The sequence below is a fragment of the Denticeps clupeoides genome, chromosome 15 (assembly GCF_900700375.1).
Source record: "Denticeps clupeoides chromosome 15, fDenClu1.1, whole genome shotgun sequence".
Taxonomy (NCBI): Eukaryota; Metazoa; Chordata; class Actinopteri; order Clupeiformes; family Denticipitidae; genus Denticeps; species Denticeps clupeoides.
The window spans coordinates 19,901,759-19,923,230 of record NC_041721.1 but is presented as its reverse complement, the minus strand read 5'-3'; the positions used below and the strand labels follow the sequence as shown (position 1 = coordinate 19,923,230).

The following is a 21,472-nucleotide window of genomic DNA, read 5'->3' as shown; positions in this document are numbered from 1 at the left end:
GCGTACCAGTTTGTGTGGGGCAATTGATCTGTTGTGTACACAGGTGTGGGTCTAATGTTAGCACAAGATTCATTTTGTGTGTGGTGGCTGTGTTTGTATCATTTATGGACATTCGTTAGTTCTCCTTCTGCATTCGTTTGGCACAGTGTTTGAAAGAGACTCTGTTTGAATTGCCGTGTGGTGTTCGCTCACTCTCAGTAGTGAGGTTCTTCAGCGGAAGGATACTGTTTCAGTTGTGGAGCGTGTTGATTAATAGGAACGTTTTTCCCAGCCCTGCCTGCTGATGTGCTCTCGTCAAGCATTTCTGCCGATCCGACGAGTGACTCTGATGCGGATGTAAAAATCCGTGAGTGCTCAATGGAGAAGCATGAGTGGCTTGATTCAGTGAGTTTGTCCAGAATGCGAATACCATAACTATGGGCTCGCAAGATGGTGCAGGAGCTTCAGCTTTTGCCAACTGGAGTGTCAGCATGAGCTTGAGCTCAGAAAGTTGGAGCAGGAGGTTGGAATGGAACGTGACCCAAGTACCAGTGTAAGCACTGAGTGTGCTTTAGTGTAAAGCTCCCGTTCGGGTTAAGTCTAAGACGGCTGTTTTATGGCGGTGCGTCTGTTTGTGGGCCTAATGTCTCTCAGGGTAATAGTCCCCAGAGCAGTGTGGAGTGCCCAGTTCGCCCTATTATTTTTCCCATCACTGACACTTTGTATTTCTGTGGAAATGGGGGAAATATTTCATTGGACCATAGTTTGCTTAAGTTTTGCCCTATTGTTCAACCACCACCATTCTTGCTTTTGAGTATACAGTTTTGTTGTCCACTGCTTGTTTTTGGACCTTCGTAATGTTTGATGTGAGATTCGTTGCATAATGCAGATATTGGATTTGAGGGGGAATGCTTTATCTTGTGCACTTTTGGATCAACTGAAGGGTTTATATTTGGTGGTGGGGGTGTTACGTCCCTGGACGTATGCTCCCACATGTTCTGTGTTTCTGGCTGTGTTTTTGCGTCCTGTCTCTTTTAGGTTGACTTCGTGGGAGGAGTTGAGGCCTACCAGCTCCATCTGCCATTGGTCACCTCCACCTATATAAACAGACTTCGGATTGTGTTCGGGAGGTCCCTAGGGTCTGCTAGGCCCTTACTCCTTCGGGAGGTCCCCAGGGTCCACGGAGATCTGCAAGGAGCTCCGTTGGGGATCTCATTCGTGTGTCTTGTTGCTTTGTGTGATAGACCCTTTGTTGTTTGCCTGTGTTAGCCTGTTAGCTGTTAGCCTGTTATGTGCCCTTTTTGTTGACTTGTGTGCGTTTTGAGATCCCTGTTATCCCATCCCTTCCTTTAGGCTGTTTTGATGTTTATTAGCTGTGTTGAGTCCGCTGTTTATTGTACCTGGTAGCATACTGTGAATAAAAGCACTGTTTGTATCATTTATTTGGTTGCATGTGTAACAGTGGACGACCTCCTCTCCACACCTTTGTTGCGTTTCTAAGACCCCTAGACCTATGAACGTGACAGTTAATATTACAATAATACTGAGTAAGCTCATAGAACTGAGTGCCAAAGTTATGAGGCAGAAATGTTTATTTTGAAGTGTGAGTTCTTATAGAGTAAATGTAACAACTTAACTGTAAATGAGAATTATCCTGTGTATGAAGTGAACACTTATAAAATGTACATTTATTACAACAATACTCTTTGATAAGAGGACGATGACAGATGTTAAAGACAAAAGTGCAGATATGATTGATCGATCAAAACGTGATTTAAATGGAAAATGTTTAGTATTGTGATAAGCTAATGCTTGTAAAATAGGTGAGCATACATTTATGTGAAAACAGACCTTTCAAGAATATATTGCTTTGTCATCCAATGGGGATATAACCTTAAATGCAAAAGCAGACAAAAATAACAGGAGACAACTCATGATTGCAGATACAAAGTTAAATTGAAGTTGAGAATAAAGATTATCCAAGTTAATGGAGAATGAGCAACTGTGTTCCTGCGTCACTGATTTCTCTGTAATATTTAATATATTTCCAGAGCACTCCTAGGAGAGGATTATATATATATATATATATCTGCCAGCGGGGACCTAGCCGGGACCCGCTACATATGTATGTGTGTGATTCCATCCACGTGACTGGGAGCAACACGGAGCAACACATATTGACAGGTCATCAATCATTTTGACATAAAGTGCATTATATATACTACTAGTGTGAATGTGTATACAACCTTTTTTTTGTAAGTACACACAAAATGTGGTATTTTATTAGGAAACATTTACATAAATGTAATTATATAAAATAATTTTGTATTTTAGAAGAACATTTGGCCCTCAGAGTGTCTGCTGAGAAAAAATTTTGCCCTTCGACAAATGTAGTTGATGACCCTAATGCAAAGTCTTAAATTTGATAAAAGTGGCCTTAAAAAAGGTGTTCAAAAGGCTTCCTTAAACCTGCAGAAACTCTGAAATACATTGTTATTTATAAATTCTAATATAAAAGCACAGTAAATGTTGACTTCCCATCTATAGTGCTCATCTAGGGTGGTAGTAGCCTAGTGGGTAACACACTCGCCTATGAACCAGAAAACCCAGGTTCGAATCCCACTTACTACCATTGTGTCCCTGAGCAAGACGCTTAACCCTATAGTTGCTCCAGGGAGACTGTCCCTGTAACTACTGATTGTAAGTCGCTCTGGATAAGGGCGTCTGATAAATGCTGTAAATGTACAAAGCTATCCACTTTTTTATTCAATTTTCATCCAAAATACCTGTATAAAACTACTATCTATGTGAGTTTGCAAATAAGTACAAAACGCATCCCACAACAACTCCCATTGTGAAAGACTACTGCCCTCACCATCAGAAACTTAAATCCCATATAGTCACCACACACTGCTCCGTAGGTGTCTTTCATGGCTGCCCACTGCTCACTAAGGTGATTGGCTAAATGCAGAGGACACATTTCATTGTGTCACTGTGTGCTGACTTGCAGTGTATCACAATGACAATAACTTCACTTTCACTAATGCCTAATGCCTTGTTGTTAAAACAATTTCTATATGATTTTAAACAATATAAAGTATATATGCACAAACCCACTTCTCAGCATGAATTAGTCTCCAAGCTAGTATTTTAATAGTTCTTTGTCCTGCATAATTTTCAACTGTAGGTCATCCTGCTATACTAAATCACTATTTTAATTGTCACGCATATATGCAACACTCATCTACTCTTACCTTTTCATCCTCCAGATGGCTTATGACTTCCTCAGGGACTCCCCGTTTGTGTAAATATTCAGAAACATGATTACCAAACATTTGAATTGGTTTTACTGTGTCCAACTCGCACAGTATGATATTTACATTTACATTTACAGGATTTATCAGACGCCCTTATCCAGAGCGACTTACAATCAGTATTACAGGGACAGTCTCCCTGGAGCAACTTAGGGTTAAGTGTCTTGCTCAGGGACACAATGGTAGTTAGTGGGATTCGAACCCGGGTCTTCTGGTTCATAGGCGAGTGTGTTACCCACTAGGCTACTACCACACTATTGATATTGTGATATACATCTTATTTTAAAAAAAAAATACTTATTATACAGTTCAAAACAATGTACAATTGAACAATATTAACATATGACTTTGCAGTAAACATCCTTGTATGGAAAATTCAATAAATCATGGATAAATTAAAAACTAGTGGTGTGATGAACACAAGGTGTAGTAAAGTGCACTGGTGGCCTGTACATCATTACGCCATAAAACATTTAAACTGGACCTGAGATGAAACTGGGTCTCTAGTTGAAGATGAAGTTGACTTTATTGTCATTTCAGCTATATACATGTTAGGCAGTACATAGTGAAACGAATTAACGTTTTTCCGGAACCTGGTGCTGCATGTCATATTTGAACAATTAAAGGTGTCTGATGACCAGTTTAAAGAAGCGAATGCAAAGTCTGTCAGTGAGGGCCATCTACCTCGCAGGTTATTTTTTGTCTCGAAGAAAGACGGAGGTTTGAGACCCTGTATTGAGTACCATGAACTGAAAAAAATTACTTCCAAAAACCGGACCCTTCTGCCACTCACCAACATCGTCCTCGATGCCCTCTCGAGTGCTGCATACAATGCAAAGCTTGACCAATGATTCGCATTTAACCTGATCTGCATCCAAGAGGGCGACGAGTGGAAAACCGCTTTAGTGGAAAACCCCCATCGGACATTATGAGTGCCTTGTAATCCCCTTTGGTCTCTGTTATGCACCCACCGTCTTCATAGGTTCATAAACAAAGCTCTTTATAATACGCTGGGTGGTGTATACCTATCTCGATGACGTTCTTATTTATTCTCTGGAAACTCACATTTAGCATCTGTGAGCAGAACTGAGAGCAGAGAAAAAAAGAGAATAGTCTGTTCGCCCAGCGGTTCAACTCAAAGCTGAAGAAATGTGCTTTATACCAGCACTCCACCACATTCCTTTGTTTCACCATCTCACCCTAGGAGGCTTTCAGGTGTGGCTCTCAACACAAGATCTCCATCTGTGCACCGAGTCGCACAAGCTGACCCCCCGGTTCATCGGGCCTTACTGAATCACCAGTCGCATTAACCCTTTCACGTACCGCCTTCAGCTCCCTCAGTCCATCCAAGTTCACCCTGTTTTTCACATCAGTCATCAGTCATACTGACACTGACCGTAGCCTCAGTCACTCTGAAACTCTAAAACAAGGTTTTGGAGATGGATCTCGGTGACCCAGGGTAATCAGCCCCTCCGGTCAGGTCCTGGCGGATTCAGGCGGATCCTGTTCGTGACGGCAATTGTGTTTTTTTTTTAACAAGATTGGAAATTATCTGTAAGTTAATAGGGCAAGAGCAAAATAAGAAAACGTAAAACAAGAGAATTGTGAGCCATTAGTGCGAGATTCAATTAGAAATTTGTTATCTGTGAGCTTTCTTAGCAAAAGCAGTTTTCGTTAGGCTGTGAATTCCCCGGGCAAGATCGTGCAAGCTGTGTGTGCAAAAAATAATAATAATATAGAAAAGAAAGAAAGAAAAAAAAAAGCTTGTGGGAATAAGACCAGTAAAATATAAGAAATGAAAATGGGAAAAGTGACACTCCTACTAGTTCTGAAAAAATGGTGGTTTATGTGTGTGTGAGAGGGCATACCTTCTCTCTCCCTCTCTCTGGCTGTGTGTGTGCAGACCTTATCCCTCTCTCTCTCTGATGTGTGTGTGTGTGTGTGTGTGTGTGTGTGAGAGAGAGAGAGAATATCAGACTTTGCTAGTTGTGAGTAAGGTGTGTGTTTTCGTGGAGGACCAGAATTCTGATAAGTTCCATCACCGGGTTGACTGCAGCGCTGTTAAGAGGCGGGGTTCACGTTTCTCTAACTTCCTGTCTCATACTCGTCATTACGCTGAACCCTGCACTGTCAGCTTTTGCCTGCTGACACTCCAGCCTCTCTCTGTGTGTGTGTGTGTGTGTGTGTGTGTGTGTGTGTGAGCGTTTGCACGCATTGGCAGACCTTATCACTCCCTCTCTCTCTGGTGTGTGTGTGTGTGGGGGGGGGACTGAACTCTTAGCAATAGATTTTACCGTCTGGGCATCAGCACAGTGATTTACAGCAGGTTTCCACTTTATTCTATTCCATTTTATACCTAAACTGTGCATTTTTAAATGAATTTTGTACTGTTGTATGTGCATTTTGCTTGTGGGTTTTGTTTAGATTTTATTTTATTTAAGAAGAGAGATTTCCCTACGGCTGCACTGTTGGCCTCTGCTCCTGTGTCTTTGAATCCACCTTTTGCAGAACTCTTGGGCCTGCAGGCCGACCGAAATCTGAAGCTCCACCTCTTCCGCCCTAAAAAATCATTGCGACCCCTGCTGGAGCAACCGTTACAGGAACAACAGAAACCACCACAGCAGATGACACAAATCCACCATCAGAGCAGCTGCCCCATTTTCTCCTCCCAAGACTTGTTCAGGTGCCACTTACGAGTTGGATCTCATTGTTGATTCTAGTGCAGCCTTGTAAAAAATGTTATGACTTGCGCTGTGACCTTTTTGTTCCCTTGAACCCAGACCAAGAGCATTTTTACATTACCTGACAGTTTATATTACCTGACAGTCACATGTTTCACTGATAAAAATCATGTTGTGATGCAACTGACTGGTCTTTGACTGACTGGACTGATTTTTTTGTTTTTGTTTTATGTCTAAGATCTGTTTATTTACAGCTTTTTCTCCATCTGACTCCCCTGAATTGGCCCATCACCCCCATGCAGTGTTTGAAGAAGAAGAAAAAAAAGAGAGAGTTATTGTCTCAGTTTTGGTTTGCATTTTTTTACTTTACTTTATTTTGCAGATGCTTTTATCCAAAGTGACTTACAGGAGGAAGACACCAGAAATTCTCATTCGCTTTCTATAGATTTTGAGTTTACAAAAACTAAGAGCCCTGATAAGGCCTAACTTGTCAGCAAAGAACATGCTAGACGAAGAAAAAACTTTTTTTTTTACATTTATTTTGTGCAGTGTGTACGCATTTCAGTTGCATTTTACCTCCAAATACGTTTTCTAGGTCACATTATTAGTGAAAAAGGACCTGTCATCCCAATACCTCACATCCATTACTGTAAATATTGGCTTTTGTTCCAAGTTTCTTTGAGTTCAGCAAGCCTTTGACTGCCCTCACTCATTCTAAATCAATGTCTTCTCAGGTTCTGTGGAACCCTGATGCAGAGAAGGCCCTCTTAGCTTTAAACAGGTAAAGATGCTACACGGGTAAGTAAAGTAAAGATGCCACACAGGTTTTTGATGCAATTTGGATGATACTATTAATTTGCAAGATATTGTAAGGTCTGCTCAATGTTACAGTCATGAAATTCGCCTCTCTTCACCTAGCGACCATTCTCCCCACAGAACATGCAGGGGAATTGTATGTCTGAACTTTCTTTGTCATGCTCTCCTAGGCCTGACCTCTTGACAGCCCACTTGATTGTCCTGATTTTTATTCTCTTTGTGGATGGATCGGCTTTCCGCCCACCTGATGGTTCTTCGTGCATTGGGTATGCATTCTGTGATGCCCACTCCACCTTGGAATCTGGGTTTTTGTATTCCAGCTTCCCTTCTAAACAAACTGTTACCATCTACACTGATTCACCACACTTATGCTTTTTATTTTGTTTATGACTTGTTTATGACTTGTGCTGTTTATGAATTTGGTACCATTTGGAAATGGTGTTTCTTAAATCTGATTTTGTTTCCAAGACAGATTTCTGTGTGTAAATGTATAACTCATACTAACAACTCTGATCCCATCTCTGTAGGAAATTCACTAGCTAATGCAGCTGCGAAGACTGCAGCATGTTCACCACTTATTATTAATTCAGGCCAGCTCTGCTTCTTGCCAATTATGTTAAATTTACCCATGGATTGGACCATGTGTCAAAAGGAGACACATGATCAAGGAGATCAAAGTGGCTAAAAGAAGCTACTCTGAGAAACTGAAAGAATGTTTCTCAGCCAATGACCCTGTGTCAGTCTGGAGAGGCCTGTGAGAGTTCACCAGCTACAGACGCACCCACCCCCTGTTGCAGCAAACAAAGACCTGGCAGAAGAACTTAACACCTTCTACTGCAGGTTTGACAGGGACAGATTCACACCCCTCACCCATCCCACCCCGGAGACAACGACCTCCATCACACCTCTCTCCCCCCTACCTTCCCCCTGAAACTCAGAATACTTGTTGAAGATGTGCGTCGGCTGTTCCAGAAGACCAGGAAAGCCGCTGGTCCAGACAGTGTCTCCACCTACCAACAGGAAGTTGAGTGCCTGGTACTATGGTGCAGTAAGCACTACCTGGAGCTGAGCATGCTTAAGACTGTGGAGATGACAGTGGACTTCAGGAGACATCCCTCAACATTGCTCCCCCTCACCATATCAGACACCCCGGTGTCTATTGTGGAGACCTTCAAGTTCCTGGGCACCACCATTTCCCAGGACCTGAAGTGGGAGACCAACATCTCCTCCATCCTCAAAAAGACCCAGCAGAGGATGTACTTCCTGAGGCAACTGGGGAAGTACAGTCATCCACATGAGCTGCTGATCCAGTTCTACACTGCGGTTATTGAGTGTCTCCTGTGCTCCTCCATCACCGCCTGGCATGGAGCAGCCACTAGAAGAGACAGGATCAGACTGCAGCGGACTGTACGGACACCAGAAAGGATCACTGGTGCCCCCCTGCCCTCCATCCAGGACCCAGGAAAAGGGCAGGGAAAATCATCTCAGACCCCTCACACCCTGGTCACAGACTTTTTGACCTGCTGCCCTCTGGCAGACTTTATAGAAGCCTGCAGACCAGGACCACCCGACACAGGAACAGTTTCTTCCCCCTTGCCATCTCCCTCCTAAACAGCTGATACTGTCACACTGCACATTGCACACTGCACTTTATGTACACTCTCTATATAGGATTTAGATTTATTGTACTGCACATTGTTCATCTCTATACACTTATAGACCTATGTACATTCTTACATATATTTATACTCAGTAGATATATTTATTGTCTAAAGTTCTTGACAAATCTATACAAAATGCCACTGTGAATGGAGTTGCCTTGTTTATGTTATTTTTTTCAAACAAGCAGGTAAATGGATGTTCATCTTTTATATTAAATATATTGTGTACATGTATTGTGTACATTTCATTGTCTATATTTACTTTTTTTTTGTAAATATAATTCATTCCTCTTGTTTCTCCTACTGCATTGAGCATGTTGTTGACAAAACAATTTCTCTCGGGATAAAAAAAGTTCTTCTTATCTTATCTCATATAGTTCTCTACAAATCCATACAAATACCTGTTGCACTGGATAAAAAAGTAAATATAAATGTATGAGTGGTAACGCTACAGGGCGTATCATAAAGACTGAAAGGGCCTTGCTGGCTTTAGTAGGAGAGAGTTTACTTTAATTTTATTTAAAATTTAAAAATACCTATATGCAGATTACATTTTGGACATTAAATTATGCTGTATTTTCAAAAAACGCATCTCTATCAATATACATATGGCTCTGTCGTAAATACATGTGTGACAAAGAAAAAAAACAAGACAATAAAACTTGCTACTCAAATTTGCCAATTTATGGTCCTGTATTATGGTTCTCTGTATTCCACCTTGGCCCTGATTGACGTTCATTCATTTAAAAGGAGCGCTACCCCAATCCAAGATGGCGGCTCTATTGACGTATTTGCTCCCAATACGACATCTAGTGGTTATATATTTAAGCTGCAGCCAGTTGGTACTTGGTCGCACGCTGATGACGTTTCTGTGTTGCTTGAGAAACTGAGCAGGTTTGGTGGGGACGCCGCTGATTTGGGCGATGCACGGACAGGATTTTCACAGCTTGGTCGCCGCTGCACGCGGTACGTGTGAGGAGAAGGTGGCAGATGTGCTGAACAGAGTTACGGGTAAGGATCGCTGGAGTTTAGGGGTGAGGGCCGAGGTCAGTATCGCATCCAGTAACACTTCAGACCCGCACGAATGCAGTGGTTTTAGGGAGGACTTCGCTGGAGGACCAGGCGGAGCTACAGAGTCTGAAGCAGGGCCTGTACGTTCACGGGGTCCTGGACTACTGCACAACCGCGCTGAGGTTCAACTACGTCAAGGCGGAGGGGGGCTACAACACCGCTGTACAGATGGCAGATATTCTCAGGTAGGAGAACCCGCGATGAAAGGTGAAGCCTTATAATAATATTGTAGTTAAGACCGCCTAAACCGAGACCAAGAAATTCCGAGACCGTAGGGTAGACCTCAAGGGAAAGTGATTGGATGTAACAGAAAGATGTTCATATTAAGTCTCTTATACCAGGGACAGAATGATCCTTTGCTTTGAATCGAAGACAATGTACATTTACATTTACGGCATTTGGCAGACGCCCTTATCCAGAGCGACTTACAACGTGGTTACAACATTGGCTCTCAAATCTTCACTGACACTCTTAAATATATTTTATCCTTGCGAATTCATCAAATTAACATTAGTAAGACAGTGCTGATTCACTGACATACAGTTAGTCCATGAATATACAATACCATCTCACTATGTGTAATAATATGCAATTCCTCCAAAAACGAGCAATATCTTTACACATCGTGCATTATTCTTAATTAATTTACAAAAGTTACAAAAACCTAAAATACACACCTCGTGATTTAGCGGATAAAATTTTATTTTAATTTTGGAATGTCATATAATGGATTTGTTTCTGCTTTTGCACATAGACACAGGATTTTAATCATTTTCTGTGCATACTGAAAGATCTGTTAGCTCTGTATGAAAACTGGGGGGGTCAAGTGTGGGAGGTGGCATGTTTAAATTTACATTTTAGAGCATTTATCAGACACCCTTATCCAGAGCGACTTACAATCAGTAGTTACAGGGACAGTCCCCCTGGAGCAACTTAGGGTTAAGTGTCTTGCTCAAGGACACAATGGTAGTAAGTGGGATTTGAACCCGGGTCTTCTGGTTCACAGGCGAGTGTGTTACCCACCCCTAAAGATGACAGGCTCAGCCTATAACTTTGGTTATTTTATTAACTTAATCCAGGAACGATTACAAGACCTGGGGAAAATTTCACACGAGACAGTACTTCTCAAAGGGATCAAAAAATACAGTGGGTACGGAAGGTATTCAGATAAATGTTGGTGGACAGACATTTTTAGGTCTCTCCAGAGATACTCAATTGGGTTTAAGTCAGGTCTTTGGCTGGGCCATTGAAGAACAGTCACAGAGTTGTTGTGAAGCAACTCATTGTTTATTTTAGCTGTGTGCTCAGGGTCATTGTCTTGTTGGAAGGTAAACATTTGGCCCAGTCTGAGGTTCTGAGCACTTTGGAGAAGGTTTTCATCCAGGATATCCCTGTACTCAGATGCATTAATCTTTCCCTCAGTTGCAACCAGGTGTCCTTCCCCATCAGCTGCAAAAAGTTGGTCTTTGGTTGCACGCTGATGACGTTTCTGTGTTGCTTGAGAATTTGAGCAGGTCTTATATAGACCTTAGAAAACCAGGCTTTCCTAATCAAGTCCAATCGATGTAATCAAACATAGCTGGACTCAAAGGAAAGTTTAGAACCATCTCAAGGATGATCAGAAGAAATGTACAGCACCTGAGTTAAGTATGAGTGTCTGAATTCTTAGGACCATGTGATATTTCAGTTTTTCTTTCTTAATAATTCTGCAAAAATGTCAACAATTCCATGTTTTTCTGTCAGTATCGGGTGCTCTGTATACATTAATGAACTTAATAATTTTAGCAAATGGCTGCAATATAACAATGAAAAATTTAAGGGCCTCTGAAAACATTACTTACCCACTGTATATTTGACTTATGTGTAGGCTTATGATGACAAGTTTATGATAAACAAGTTTAAATTAATGGCTCCTAATGAAAAATTATTTATCTGAATTCCTACAAAACAAGCCGTTTTCAACAGGACTATTTTACTAAAGCTTTAGAAATATTAAATAACTGTCCTAAACTTGTGCCTGGAGACTGTACCTTGTGTTCACATGATATATAATTTTTCTTCATTTTATTGTACTTAAAGGCCAATCTTGATGTTCTTGCAAAAAAAACTAAATATCTCCCCCTGTGCATGCAAAAATAAATAAATAAATAAAAGACTTTTTAGACAATTAAGACAAAAGACAATTTAGCCGCATAGTAAATAATGATACTGTTCTGTGAGGATGCGTATCACATCAAGACCGCTATGTCCCAGATCAAGATGAGACCAAGACCTCAAAGAATTGGTCTCGAGACCAGTCTTGAGAACTACGGCCTACCTTATAATACTACATATTTCTTATATTCTTGCTATCTTGCAGCACGTGCTGTGTAGGCATTGGTCCAGTGAAGAAAAGTGAAAAGTTCCACTGCAGATTCCTTCCGTCTGTCACCAGGAATCTCTTCTACCTTGCAGATCGGTTAATGCTGAGAGCGATGAGGGTAGGTTGGTGCAGGCTGTTCTCTTCTTATCTGGAAAGTGCAGATAGGAAGTTTGAGTAATGAAACACAGAATAATGTCCTGCCATAAATGTCCCACAAGTGGGACAATTGTAATTGTCTGTATGAATGGATGAATGACACTTTTTTTTTTTCCCTCGTTATTGAAGGATAAAGGACAGTCGCAGAAGATTCATCAGTTTAGGAAAGTCATGAACTCCATCTGTTGGTTCCTGAAGGCTCATCTCCACCTTATTCCTCAAGGTGTGCCCACTTTGATTCGACCTTAGCACTGACTGCTTAGCTTCTAAAATCTGAACATGTTTTAGGCTGACCCATGCAGCAGAGTTACTATGGAATGTGTCCAGCGATGGGACGTTAGGCTCCTCACACTGCCCTTAGTTTTGTAATCTCTCACCACTTTCTTTTTATCCCACCTCAGTTTTGGATTGTAAGCACTATGAGAACATCCAGCTGTGTGATGATGATGAGATTTCTGTGTTGCTGCTGGACATGTGGCAAGAGCTGCTGAACACAGACAGGTTAGAATGCTGTATTACTTATTATCACATATACATAAAATAAATAAATAAATGGAAATTAGGACAAAGGCTTGTTTTATTCCCAGGTGTCTAGGTGTTACTGCTGCATACAACTAAAATGCATTAAGAAATGCATTTTTGCAAAATATGAACAAGTTCAGAGACATTTTTTGGTTAATTGTTCAAGTCTAGATGATGCTACATATTTGTTGGGATGAGCCGCAATTGTCCTGCTGTTGTGTACCTGAAACGCTCACCGTTCCTGTCCTCTGAAACACTTGGAATTATAATGTTCAGCTTGCGGTATTGACTGTTTGACCCTTTCTTTTTCTCCTCATCAGAGCAGGAATTGTGAGTGAGCCACTGCTTCTCATCATGGATGACATTGTGTATAAAATGTCGAGCAGCTCAAATCCAGTGATCGGCAGTTCTGCAGTGAGATGCCTGCTCCTGCTCATTAAGCAGCACGGCTGGATTCTGGAGGTCATCCAAAGACATTACAAAGGTGGCCCACATAACTTCAAAGGCATACAGGATCCGGTCACTTTGCATCATGGCACAATGGCCTTGCATGGTCTCTGTAGGTTGATAAGCTGCTGCAGCTCCCCCAGTGTACCATAGACTGAATTTTGTAAAAGCCAAAATCCTTCTATAATGTTGTGAACTATTAATCTCTCTGAACAGTCTGTGTAGTTTAAAGGTTCCCTATTATGAATGTATTTTTTTTGCTCTTCTATAGGTCTTAGTGGTCCCCTAATACTATATCTGAAGTCTCTTTCCAAAATTCAGCCATGGTGCAGAATTCCAGGCACTTTTATCCATTCACACAATGAGATTTTCCCAGGACGTGCCATTTCATTGTGTGTAGCTTCAAATGCTGATGAGGGTTAGATAACACATTTTGTTGTGTGCTGTGCTGCCGTGTGTCACAATGACAATCACTTCAGAAAGTGAAATGAAAATTACCACCACACACACACACACACACACACGCACACACACACACACACACACACAGTTCCATAGTACTATAATACACTGCTCAAAAAAATAAAAGGAACACTTAAACACCACAATGTAACTGTCGGTGCTCTAGTCGTAGCATGAGATGGCATCTACAACCCATCCAAGTGGCTCAGGTACTGCGGCTCATCCAGGATGGCACATCAATGCGAGATGTGGCAAGAAGGTTTGCTTTGTCTGTCAGTGTAGTGTTCAGAGCATAGAGGCACCATCAGGAGACAAGCCAGTACTTCAGGAGGCATTGAGGAGGGCAACAACCCAGCAGCAGAACAGCTACATTAGTGCAAGGAGGAACAGGAGGAGCACTGCCAGAGCCCTGCAAAATGACCTCCAGCAGGGCACAAATGTGCATGTGTCTGTTCAAACAGTCAGAAACAGACTCTGTCAGTGTGGTATGAGGACCCGACATCCACAGGTGCGGTTGTACTTACAGCCCAACACCGTGCAGAACGTTTGGCATTTGCCAGAGAACATCAAGATTGGCAAATTGTGCTTTTCACAAATGAAAGCAGGTTCATTTGTGACAGACCCGACAGAGTCTGGAGATGTCGCAGAGAACGTTCTGCTGCCTGCAACATCCTCAAGCATGACCAGTTTGGCAGTTGGTCATAAATGGTGTATGATGGCATTTTTGGGGGGGACTGTACAGCCCTCCACAAGGGGTAACCTTTTTTTTAAAACATTTTGTGTGATTTTGTTGTCAGCACATTCAACTAAGAACAAAGTATTTAATAAGAATATTTCATTCAGATCTAGGATGTCTTAATTTTTTGTTCCCTTTATTTTTTTTGAGCAATGTATATGTAAAAATATGGAAATGTCTTAGCTGTTCTGTTTTATTTTGTTCTTTGTATCCAACTGCATACACACTTTGTTGCAGTTAATTCAAATGATCTCATAATCATTCTTTTAGATTCAAACGGTGGGTTTGGAATCAGGCTCGATGGTGTGTTTATATCAGTGTACCATATGATACTTTGCTGCTTTTCAGGTCTAGCTGAACTGATAATCAAGGACTGGCATGGGAGAGGCTTTAACTCCAACCTGAACACGCTCACTGCCCTCCTTAAGTCAAGGGTCTTCCAGCAAGACAGATCGCAGGTTTGTCACAGCAGAAACTACTTGGATATTTAGACATGTTCAGTTTTCAGAATCAGCTGGGCAAGTTGTGTTTTTGTGACTACAGGACCATGGTGAAAGGGTTAGAGCAGCATGTATCATCCAGGCAGCATGGCGAGCCCATCAGACCAGGAGACGACTATTGAAACTCCCACAAGCCATCCGCACCCTGCAGAGAACTTTCCGGTTCGCAGCACCTGGTCCTTTATGTCTGAAAGCCACATGTTTCTTCTTACTCCTCTTCCAGTACAGAAATACATTATAAAAATAAACTGTCAAGCTACCTCTGAGATCCCATTGAGCAAAACACCATGCCCACACTGTTCATGGCTGCCTACTGCTCATCATGTTCTGTGTGCAGCACAATGTCAAATAATAACTTTATTTTACCACTGTTTATTAAAATTTAAGTGTCGTTTCAGAGGTTATTGTTTTTATGCATATGTGTGTTTCTCTACATAATATTTATTTGTGTATCAGGGAGAGGAAGTGGCAACGGGAGGAGCAGACAGAGAGGAGGCGTGTGGAGGAGGAGCTTCGACACAATTTGCTTCTTCGAAGGCAGAGAGCCAATCGGCTCTTCTGCCAAAAACAGCTCCGTCTGCTGGAGATCCTGCCTGCTGGTAAGACCAAGGTGTAGATGGGTCATAGGCTTGTTCCTGAGTTTGGTATTGTCACGTCATGTGGTGTCTCTCAGACCAGGTGGAGCGGTACCAGGGGGAAGTGCAGTTGCGGGCAGCTTTGCTGATTCAGCGTGTGTGGAGGGGTCAACGAGAGAGGCGGAGTATCTGCCAACAAAGACATGCCCTTCAGCAGCACAAAGCTGCGCTCATTATCCAAAGAGCTGTGAGTACAAACTACACACAAGCAGGTCCTACACACGCACACACACAATACTCATGCTTTTTAAGTTTGGGTACAACATTTGTGGGTACAAAAGGTTCAATATTCACAAATAAATATTACCATTTAAAAATATATAAGTAAGTAATAAGTAGATTCACAAAAATAATTTACGACTTACAAATAAATGTAACACCATTCACAAATGCACTTCTTGATTTACATGATGCACAAATGTCAGTGCAAATACACTGCAAACCAATAAACCTGCATTTACAAACCACAGTATATATTTGTGAAAACCCCTACATTAATTTGTGGATATTTGACTCTTTCAAAAAATGTTTTTTTTTTTTTCTTTTTCCCCTTCCTTTCTTCCAAAAGGTATCCAATCACATCAACTGAAGTTCAAAGATTTGATTTAATTTTGACAACACTGCGCTACGTGTGCATTGTCTCTTGAAGTGAAATGCGAAAACACTAGTTTTATAGAAAAAATCAGGCCTAAACTCATGAATATATCACAAATCCTCCAAGGTTTTGTTGTGGTAGTAACTGTGTTTCTGCTGGTTTTAAATTAAAATTTTCCCACTTGCTCATCTCCAGTGGTGTCTGTCAGTCACATGTCAACACAGACAAGAATCTGGACATACCCTGGATACAAGAATACGGTCTTAAATTCTCTGAACAGGTTAACAGCAAAATCTTTATAACCCAATGAAAAGTGTGTGCAGCTGTCCGCAAGACATTTTAAACCATCACAGACCATTTTATATTGCGTTTATTCTCATCTGTATGTGCAGGGTGACCAGATTACAATGTAATCCAACAAAAGTTAATATGGGTGTGTTAATATGGGCTAATAACCATAACCTGCAGGTTAATTTACAGCAGGAACTGCCAACATCACAGCAATTTGCTTTATTCCTTTTCGGCAAGTCTGTGTCCCAGTGTGATACATCACAGCTTCCTGAGTGATGCTGCAATTTAGACTGTGGCCCTGTTTCAGAAAGCGGTTTTAGTGAGAACTCAAATTAAGTATTCCTCGAGTTAACAAAAACTGTTTCATAAAGCCAGCTTCAGCCAGGCAGTTTAGATTAATCTAGACAATCTATATATTATTTGATTATCAGCCCTAGCCCTTATGTTGCTCATGTGACACATTGCATACATGCTTTCAGTACGGTACAGATTATTTACTTCCTTTTTTTTTTTTTTTTTTTTTTGCAAATCTGAGCTTTCTATATAATATTGGTGATGCTGAACATCTGTCCAAGGCTGCCGTCTGTCACTACTCATTTGTGGTGTTTCCATTTCCCATTTCATCGTGTTCCCACACGATTAGTCAAAGAGGAATTCTATCAGTACTACACACATATAGTATATATTATTGTGTTTTATGGGTGGAAAACCCTAGCATATGCTGCCATTATAATTTCCACCTCAAGCGTTGTGAAATACATTCTTTCCCTCCCTCTCCATTACTAATCAGGGCTTTATGTATTCTGGTGCGCATGCTTAACTTGGGGTTAAAGCAACTCTAATTGTCATCAGCTATTGTGAAACTGAAGTTGGACAGCAAGCGTTTACTCAACCGTGAGTATCGGTTTTAACTCTTGAGTTTTTTTTTAACACATTTTCTGAAACAGGTCCTGTGTCTCAAATCCTGAGTGGAATCTTGTTTACGTGGGAGTCGATTTCTTAAGTAGACCAATCAGCTGACCTGAAGACCTGAAGTGTAACGTGAAGGACAAACATGTCCATGCGCAGGTCACCTGTTAATGTATTCACCAGTTGATTCATAACAGCTGGATCTGGATGATAATTTTCCCAACTAACTTTTTTAAATGTTCGTCTATGCTCAACTAAACAAATTAAAATACTCGTAGTTCAGTTGTATTCAGACATGACTTAGGGAGTTGACAAAAATAAACTCTCGAACTTCAGTTTATTGGATTGGCTGTAAACATTGGAGACATTTGATTGGCTACCTTTTGAAAAAATTACATTCGCACGTAGAGGGCTGTCAGGGAAGTCTCAAAAATCTACAAATAAATGTAGGGTTTATATATATAAATAACCCTATCACTCACTCTCTCACACACACACACACACACACACACACTGGTTTTTAAATGCAGGTTTATTGCTTTGTAAATAAATGTAGCTGCACAGACATTTGTGCATCATGTAAAAATTTCGAGAAATGCATTTGTGAAGGGTTTTACATTTATTGTTTGTGAGTATTGAAACTCTCCAAAGTAAATCCCCTGACGTAGACCTTATTAGATATCTGAATTATAATTAAAACTTCACCCACCACCATGTGTTTCAATGATGGTGTATCCACCCTGCAAAGGTGTTAGAAATGTGCCTTTTAGAGCCTTTTTATTTTTTATATACTCCTGATTGTGTAACTAAATGTGTCACAATTTGTGAGCACCACTCTCGATCCTGTGATGGACCAGGAAGTTGTGTGTTTCAGGTTATTTTGTTCCTGAAGCATTGCAGAACCAAAAGATCAGCTCTAACCGGGTGGACAGGCATCCAAGGGCTTACTGATGCCCGGAGGGCAGAGCTTAAGAAACAGGTGGACAAGCATATTGCTCTGTACCGGGTGAGTTTTCATGGAGCCCATGTAGATAGCCATGGCCACATCTGGAATCATTGGGAGACTTGTTGAGATGTTATAAAATATCTGTAGCAGCCCTTGGATCCCAAAATGAGTCTCGACAGATGCTTAGTTTCTTTTGCTTTATTCAAAGTCATGAAAACCCATCCAGTCTGTTTCTGTACAGCACCGTGGAAACTACATTAAAATACACAGAAACATACACATAACCATACATTTTACACATAAATAAGAATTATAAATACACATCATGAAAATAAACATACCTCGCTGGGCTCACCTGCAAACATACAGAATTGACAATCAATTCCACTATTATCTTACAAGTGGCCAAGACCAACTTCGGCAATACACATGCAGCTCATACTGGGCGACAAACTAGTCCAGTGAACAACAGAACATGGCATAGCTCACTTAACAATCAACACCTGCGGGCCACATTAATCAAACTCCTCCTAATGCGCAAACCACAGCACCACCCACTGGACAAAACACAAGACCACATGGACACACACACCACTCAATCACAAATACATAAAAGAACCACATTATAGAAAAATATCAATAAATATAATAATAATATTAATATATTTATATCAAGAAAAAAACATAAAAGGACAATTGTGGTCCTTTACAATATCAGCTCAATTATTATTTATTGGTACAGTATTTATTAATTTGTTTTCGTTTGTCAACATTTAAATATGTTCACTTTTCTATCCATTCATTTAACCTTGAGTTTTATTTAGTCTGAAATAATAGCTCTCTGTGATCACATGGGGGCAATATAAAATATATAACACACGACAATCAGGCAGCTCCATCTAGTCCATCGATCCCAAGACTGCCATATGACACTGTAAATACATGTCCATATTCTTTCATTCTTTCTGACTGGTTTGTTCCACCCAGTCACTCATCCTCCAGTTGTGATATTTTTCTTTTTTAATTAATTCAGTTATTGACCTCAGCTCTGTTACTGTGCAGTTATCTGCCGTGACTGAAGATAGCTGCCGGACGTTCCACCAGAGAACCCAGGGTCTGCTGCAGCAGCACCTCATGGGGCGGAGCCAGGCCTGGGTAGAGGAGCAGCACAGGCACGCTCTGATTGCACAGATCAACACAGACCTGGAGCTGATGCTCAGTACGGTCCTTCACACACACGCAAACACACATACTCGCACGGACGCAATGATCATACCATCATTCCATATCAAGATGAAAAAGGTTTAAAGGAATAATATTTAATTTCCCTAGACCCCTTTTATACTACAACCCAAATTCTGAAAGTTCTTGTGATTTTCTTTAAATTTGAATAAAACACTAATACTTTCAAATTATAACAGAACACAAATAACAAGTATTCAAACTGAGAAATTTTACAATTGTATGCACGAAATGACCTTTCAAATAGTTGGGAGAGGGTCATGTTTGCTATGGTGTAGCGTCTTCTTTAATTAAATAAAAAGAATGACACATTTGTTTGAGTGAAATGATTGTAATTGTGAAACACTGCATCACAGCACACATTGCACACAATGAAATGTGTCCTCTGTTTTTAATCCATCACCCTTGGTGAGCAGTGGGCAGCCATGAAAAGCACCTCAGTGGCACCTGGGCGGATTGGGATTCAATTTTGGGACCAGTAGCAGGCATCCAATTTGAAATTAGCTTATTTAGTGGATAAAGCTGTACAATTTCCCAGTTAGGACATTTGTTTTCCATGTTCTGAATTAAATATTGGCTATAGAGAAAGTCTTTTAGTCTCATTTCATTCAAATTTAAGGAATGTCTCAACTTTCCGGAATTTGGGTTGTATATACTGCACTGCCAGAGAAAAGAGCAAGGCAAACATTTCTGAAAAAGCAGAAGTGCTGTGTTTGAGTAAGATAGTGTAGCTAGATGCTGCTTTTCTCACTGTATTTCTGAAATGTTTGTCCCAATAGACTCCCCATCCCTGAAGAGCAGCACAGCACAGGACCTGGACTTGTTCAGGAGCCGCTCTGTACCATTGGCCACATGTGCCAAACAATCGCACAGTGCCCTGCTTCAGTCATTGCGCCTGCCCTGGTGGAGAATGCTGGGACCTGAGTTCTGCAGCCCAGAGAGAAAGACTTCAGACAGTGTGGATGTGGAGATTGAGACGCTGTATCTTGGTGGTCTGAAGTCACCAGATCTCTGCTGAAGTGAGGCGTTCTGTGAAAACAGTTCACCTGCACCGAATGACGCTCACTGTCAAGAGGAATAAACAAAAAGGTGTTGCTTGCGCTTTTAGTGCTTTTTTAAAATGCATATGTCCAGTACTGTTGGTGTGAAGAGGAGAACTAAACCGAAACTAAACATCGGAAGGGCTCTCATACACATAACTGGTGAGTTTTGTGTGTTAGCGTGCATACACAGAAGCATGTGTATGTGGTAGATAATTGCTGGAACTCAGCAGTGGAAAGTGTGTGTGCACCCAGGGCACTGCCGAATCATGCCAAAGCCCCAATTCACGCAGTGCAAGTCATTATTTCATTATGCACATGTGAAAACTGCAGAGTGGGCCACTCACCTTGTGCGATTAAAATAACATTTTGAAGGGGGGGGGTGCTGCTGGCGTCATTATTCTCTCTCCCTTTGGCCAGATGCGCTAACAGACATGAATAAGGCTTCATTTGGCCAGGGGAGGGGTGGGGCCACGCTGCATCTGCCAGGGATTGGCTGCATTCGACTACAGCAGAAGAGGATTTAATTGGGTAACCACAAAAAAACAATTAAGAGAGGAGCTAATGGCTTGCCTGAATAAACAAGTTCTACCACAAGTGCCACGACGATCTTTCATTCAGATTCCCAAATTCAGGCCAAAGTTAACCGGGAGCTTTTGATTAGTTTTTTTTTTTTTTTTTTTCAGTTTGTGGCATTACTATTTTCTGCATTTCATTACTTCTACTTGTTACTGCCATTTTTCTTATATCCATCACAGTCTTGTTTTATTTGCTTAGCTTTTACAGTTTTTTTTTTTTATCTTTGTTTATCTTAGTCATTCTTTCAATTTCTATTTAGGTTCGTATTCATTTGGTTTAGTAGCTAGTTTAGTCTCTGAAAATTTAATCTGATTTACATTTGACTGATCTGAAAATATGTAAATCCAGATTTCCAACCTGGTTCTGATTAATTTTAACATATCTTCAAAGGATTTTTAAATTTGTAGTTTCATTTTTCACATTACTTACTTTTTAAATTATTTTGATTCATTGTATGGCTTCCAGAAACGACTGGATTAATTCAGAATTAAAAAAAAAAAATTGTTTTCAGAGTTCTCGTTTTTATTT

At 40.9% G+C, this 21,472-nt stretch overlaps 1 protein-coding gene across 2 annotated transcripts; it reads left to right on the top strand.

The window, feature by feature from the left end:
* Positions 1-9,310: 9,310 nt before the first annotated feature.
* On the top strand, positions 9,311-21,448 carry iqcb1 (IQ motif containing B1). 2 transcript variants are annotated; one of them, XM_028955564.1, is made up of 13 exons: positions 9,311-9,462; positions 9,542-9,707; positions 11,882-12,002; positions 12,170-12,263; positions 12,442-12,541; positions 12,883-13,046; positions 14,556-14,665; positions 14,751-14,869; positions 15,164-15,306; positions 15,381-15,529; positions 18,012-18,143; positions 19,146-19,255; positions 20,105-21,448. In XM_028955564.1, exons 1-13 carry the CDS (start codon positions 9,375-9,377, stop codon positions 20,247-20,249), a joined length of 1,641 nt encoding a protein of 546 aa, XP_028811397.1. In that variant the 5' UTR covers positions 9,311-9,374; the 3' UTR covers positions 20,250-21,448. The 2 variants fall into 2 exon arrangements, with proteins under 2 accessions (XP_028811397.1, XP_028811396.1); XM_028955563.1 differs by having other exon boundaries at positions 19,146-19,302; positions 20,105-20,426.
* The last annotated feature ends 24 nt before the right edge of the window (positions 21,449-21,472 follow it).

Excerpts from the sequence above, each read along its gene's own strand:
- iqcb1 (XM_028955563.1), top strand. The coding sequence starts at position 9,375 with ATGCACGGACAGGATTTTCACAGCTTGGTCGCCGCTGCACGCGGTACG. Across the intron at positions 15,530-18,011 it reads CGCTCATTATCCAAAGAGCT|GTTATTTTGTTCCTGAAGCA; the intron begins GTGAGTACAAAC and ends TGTGTGTTTCAG. Across the intron at positions 19,303-20,104 it reads AGACCTGGAGCTGATGCTCA|ACTCCCCATCCCTGAAGAGC; the intron begins GTACGGTCCTTC and ends TTGTCCCAATAG.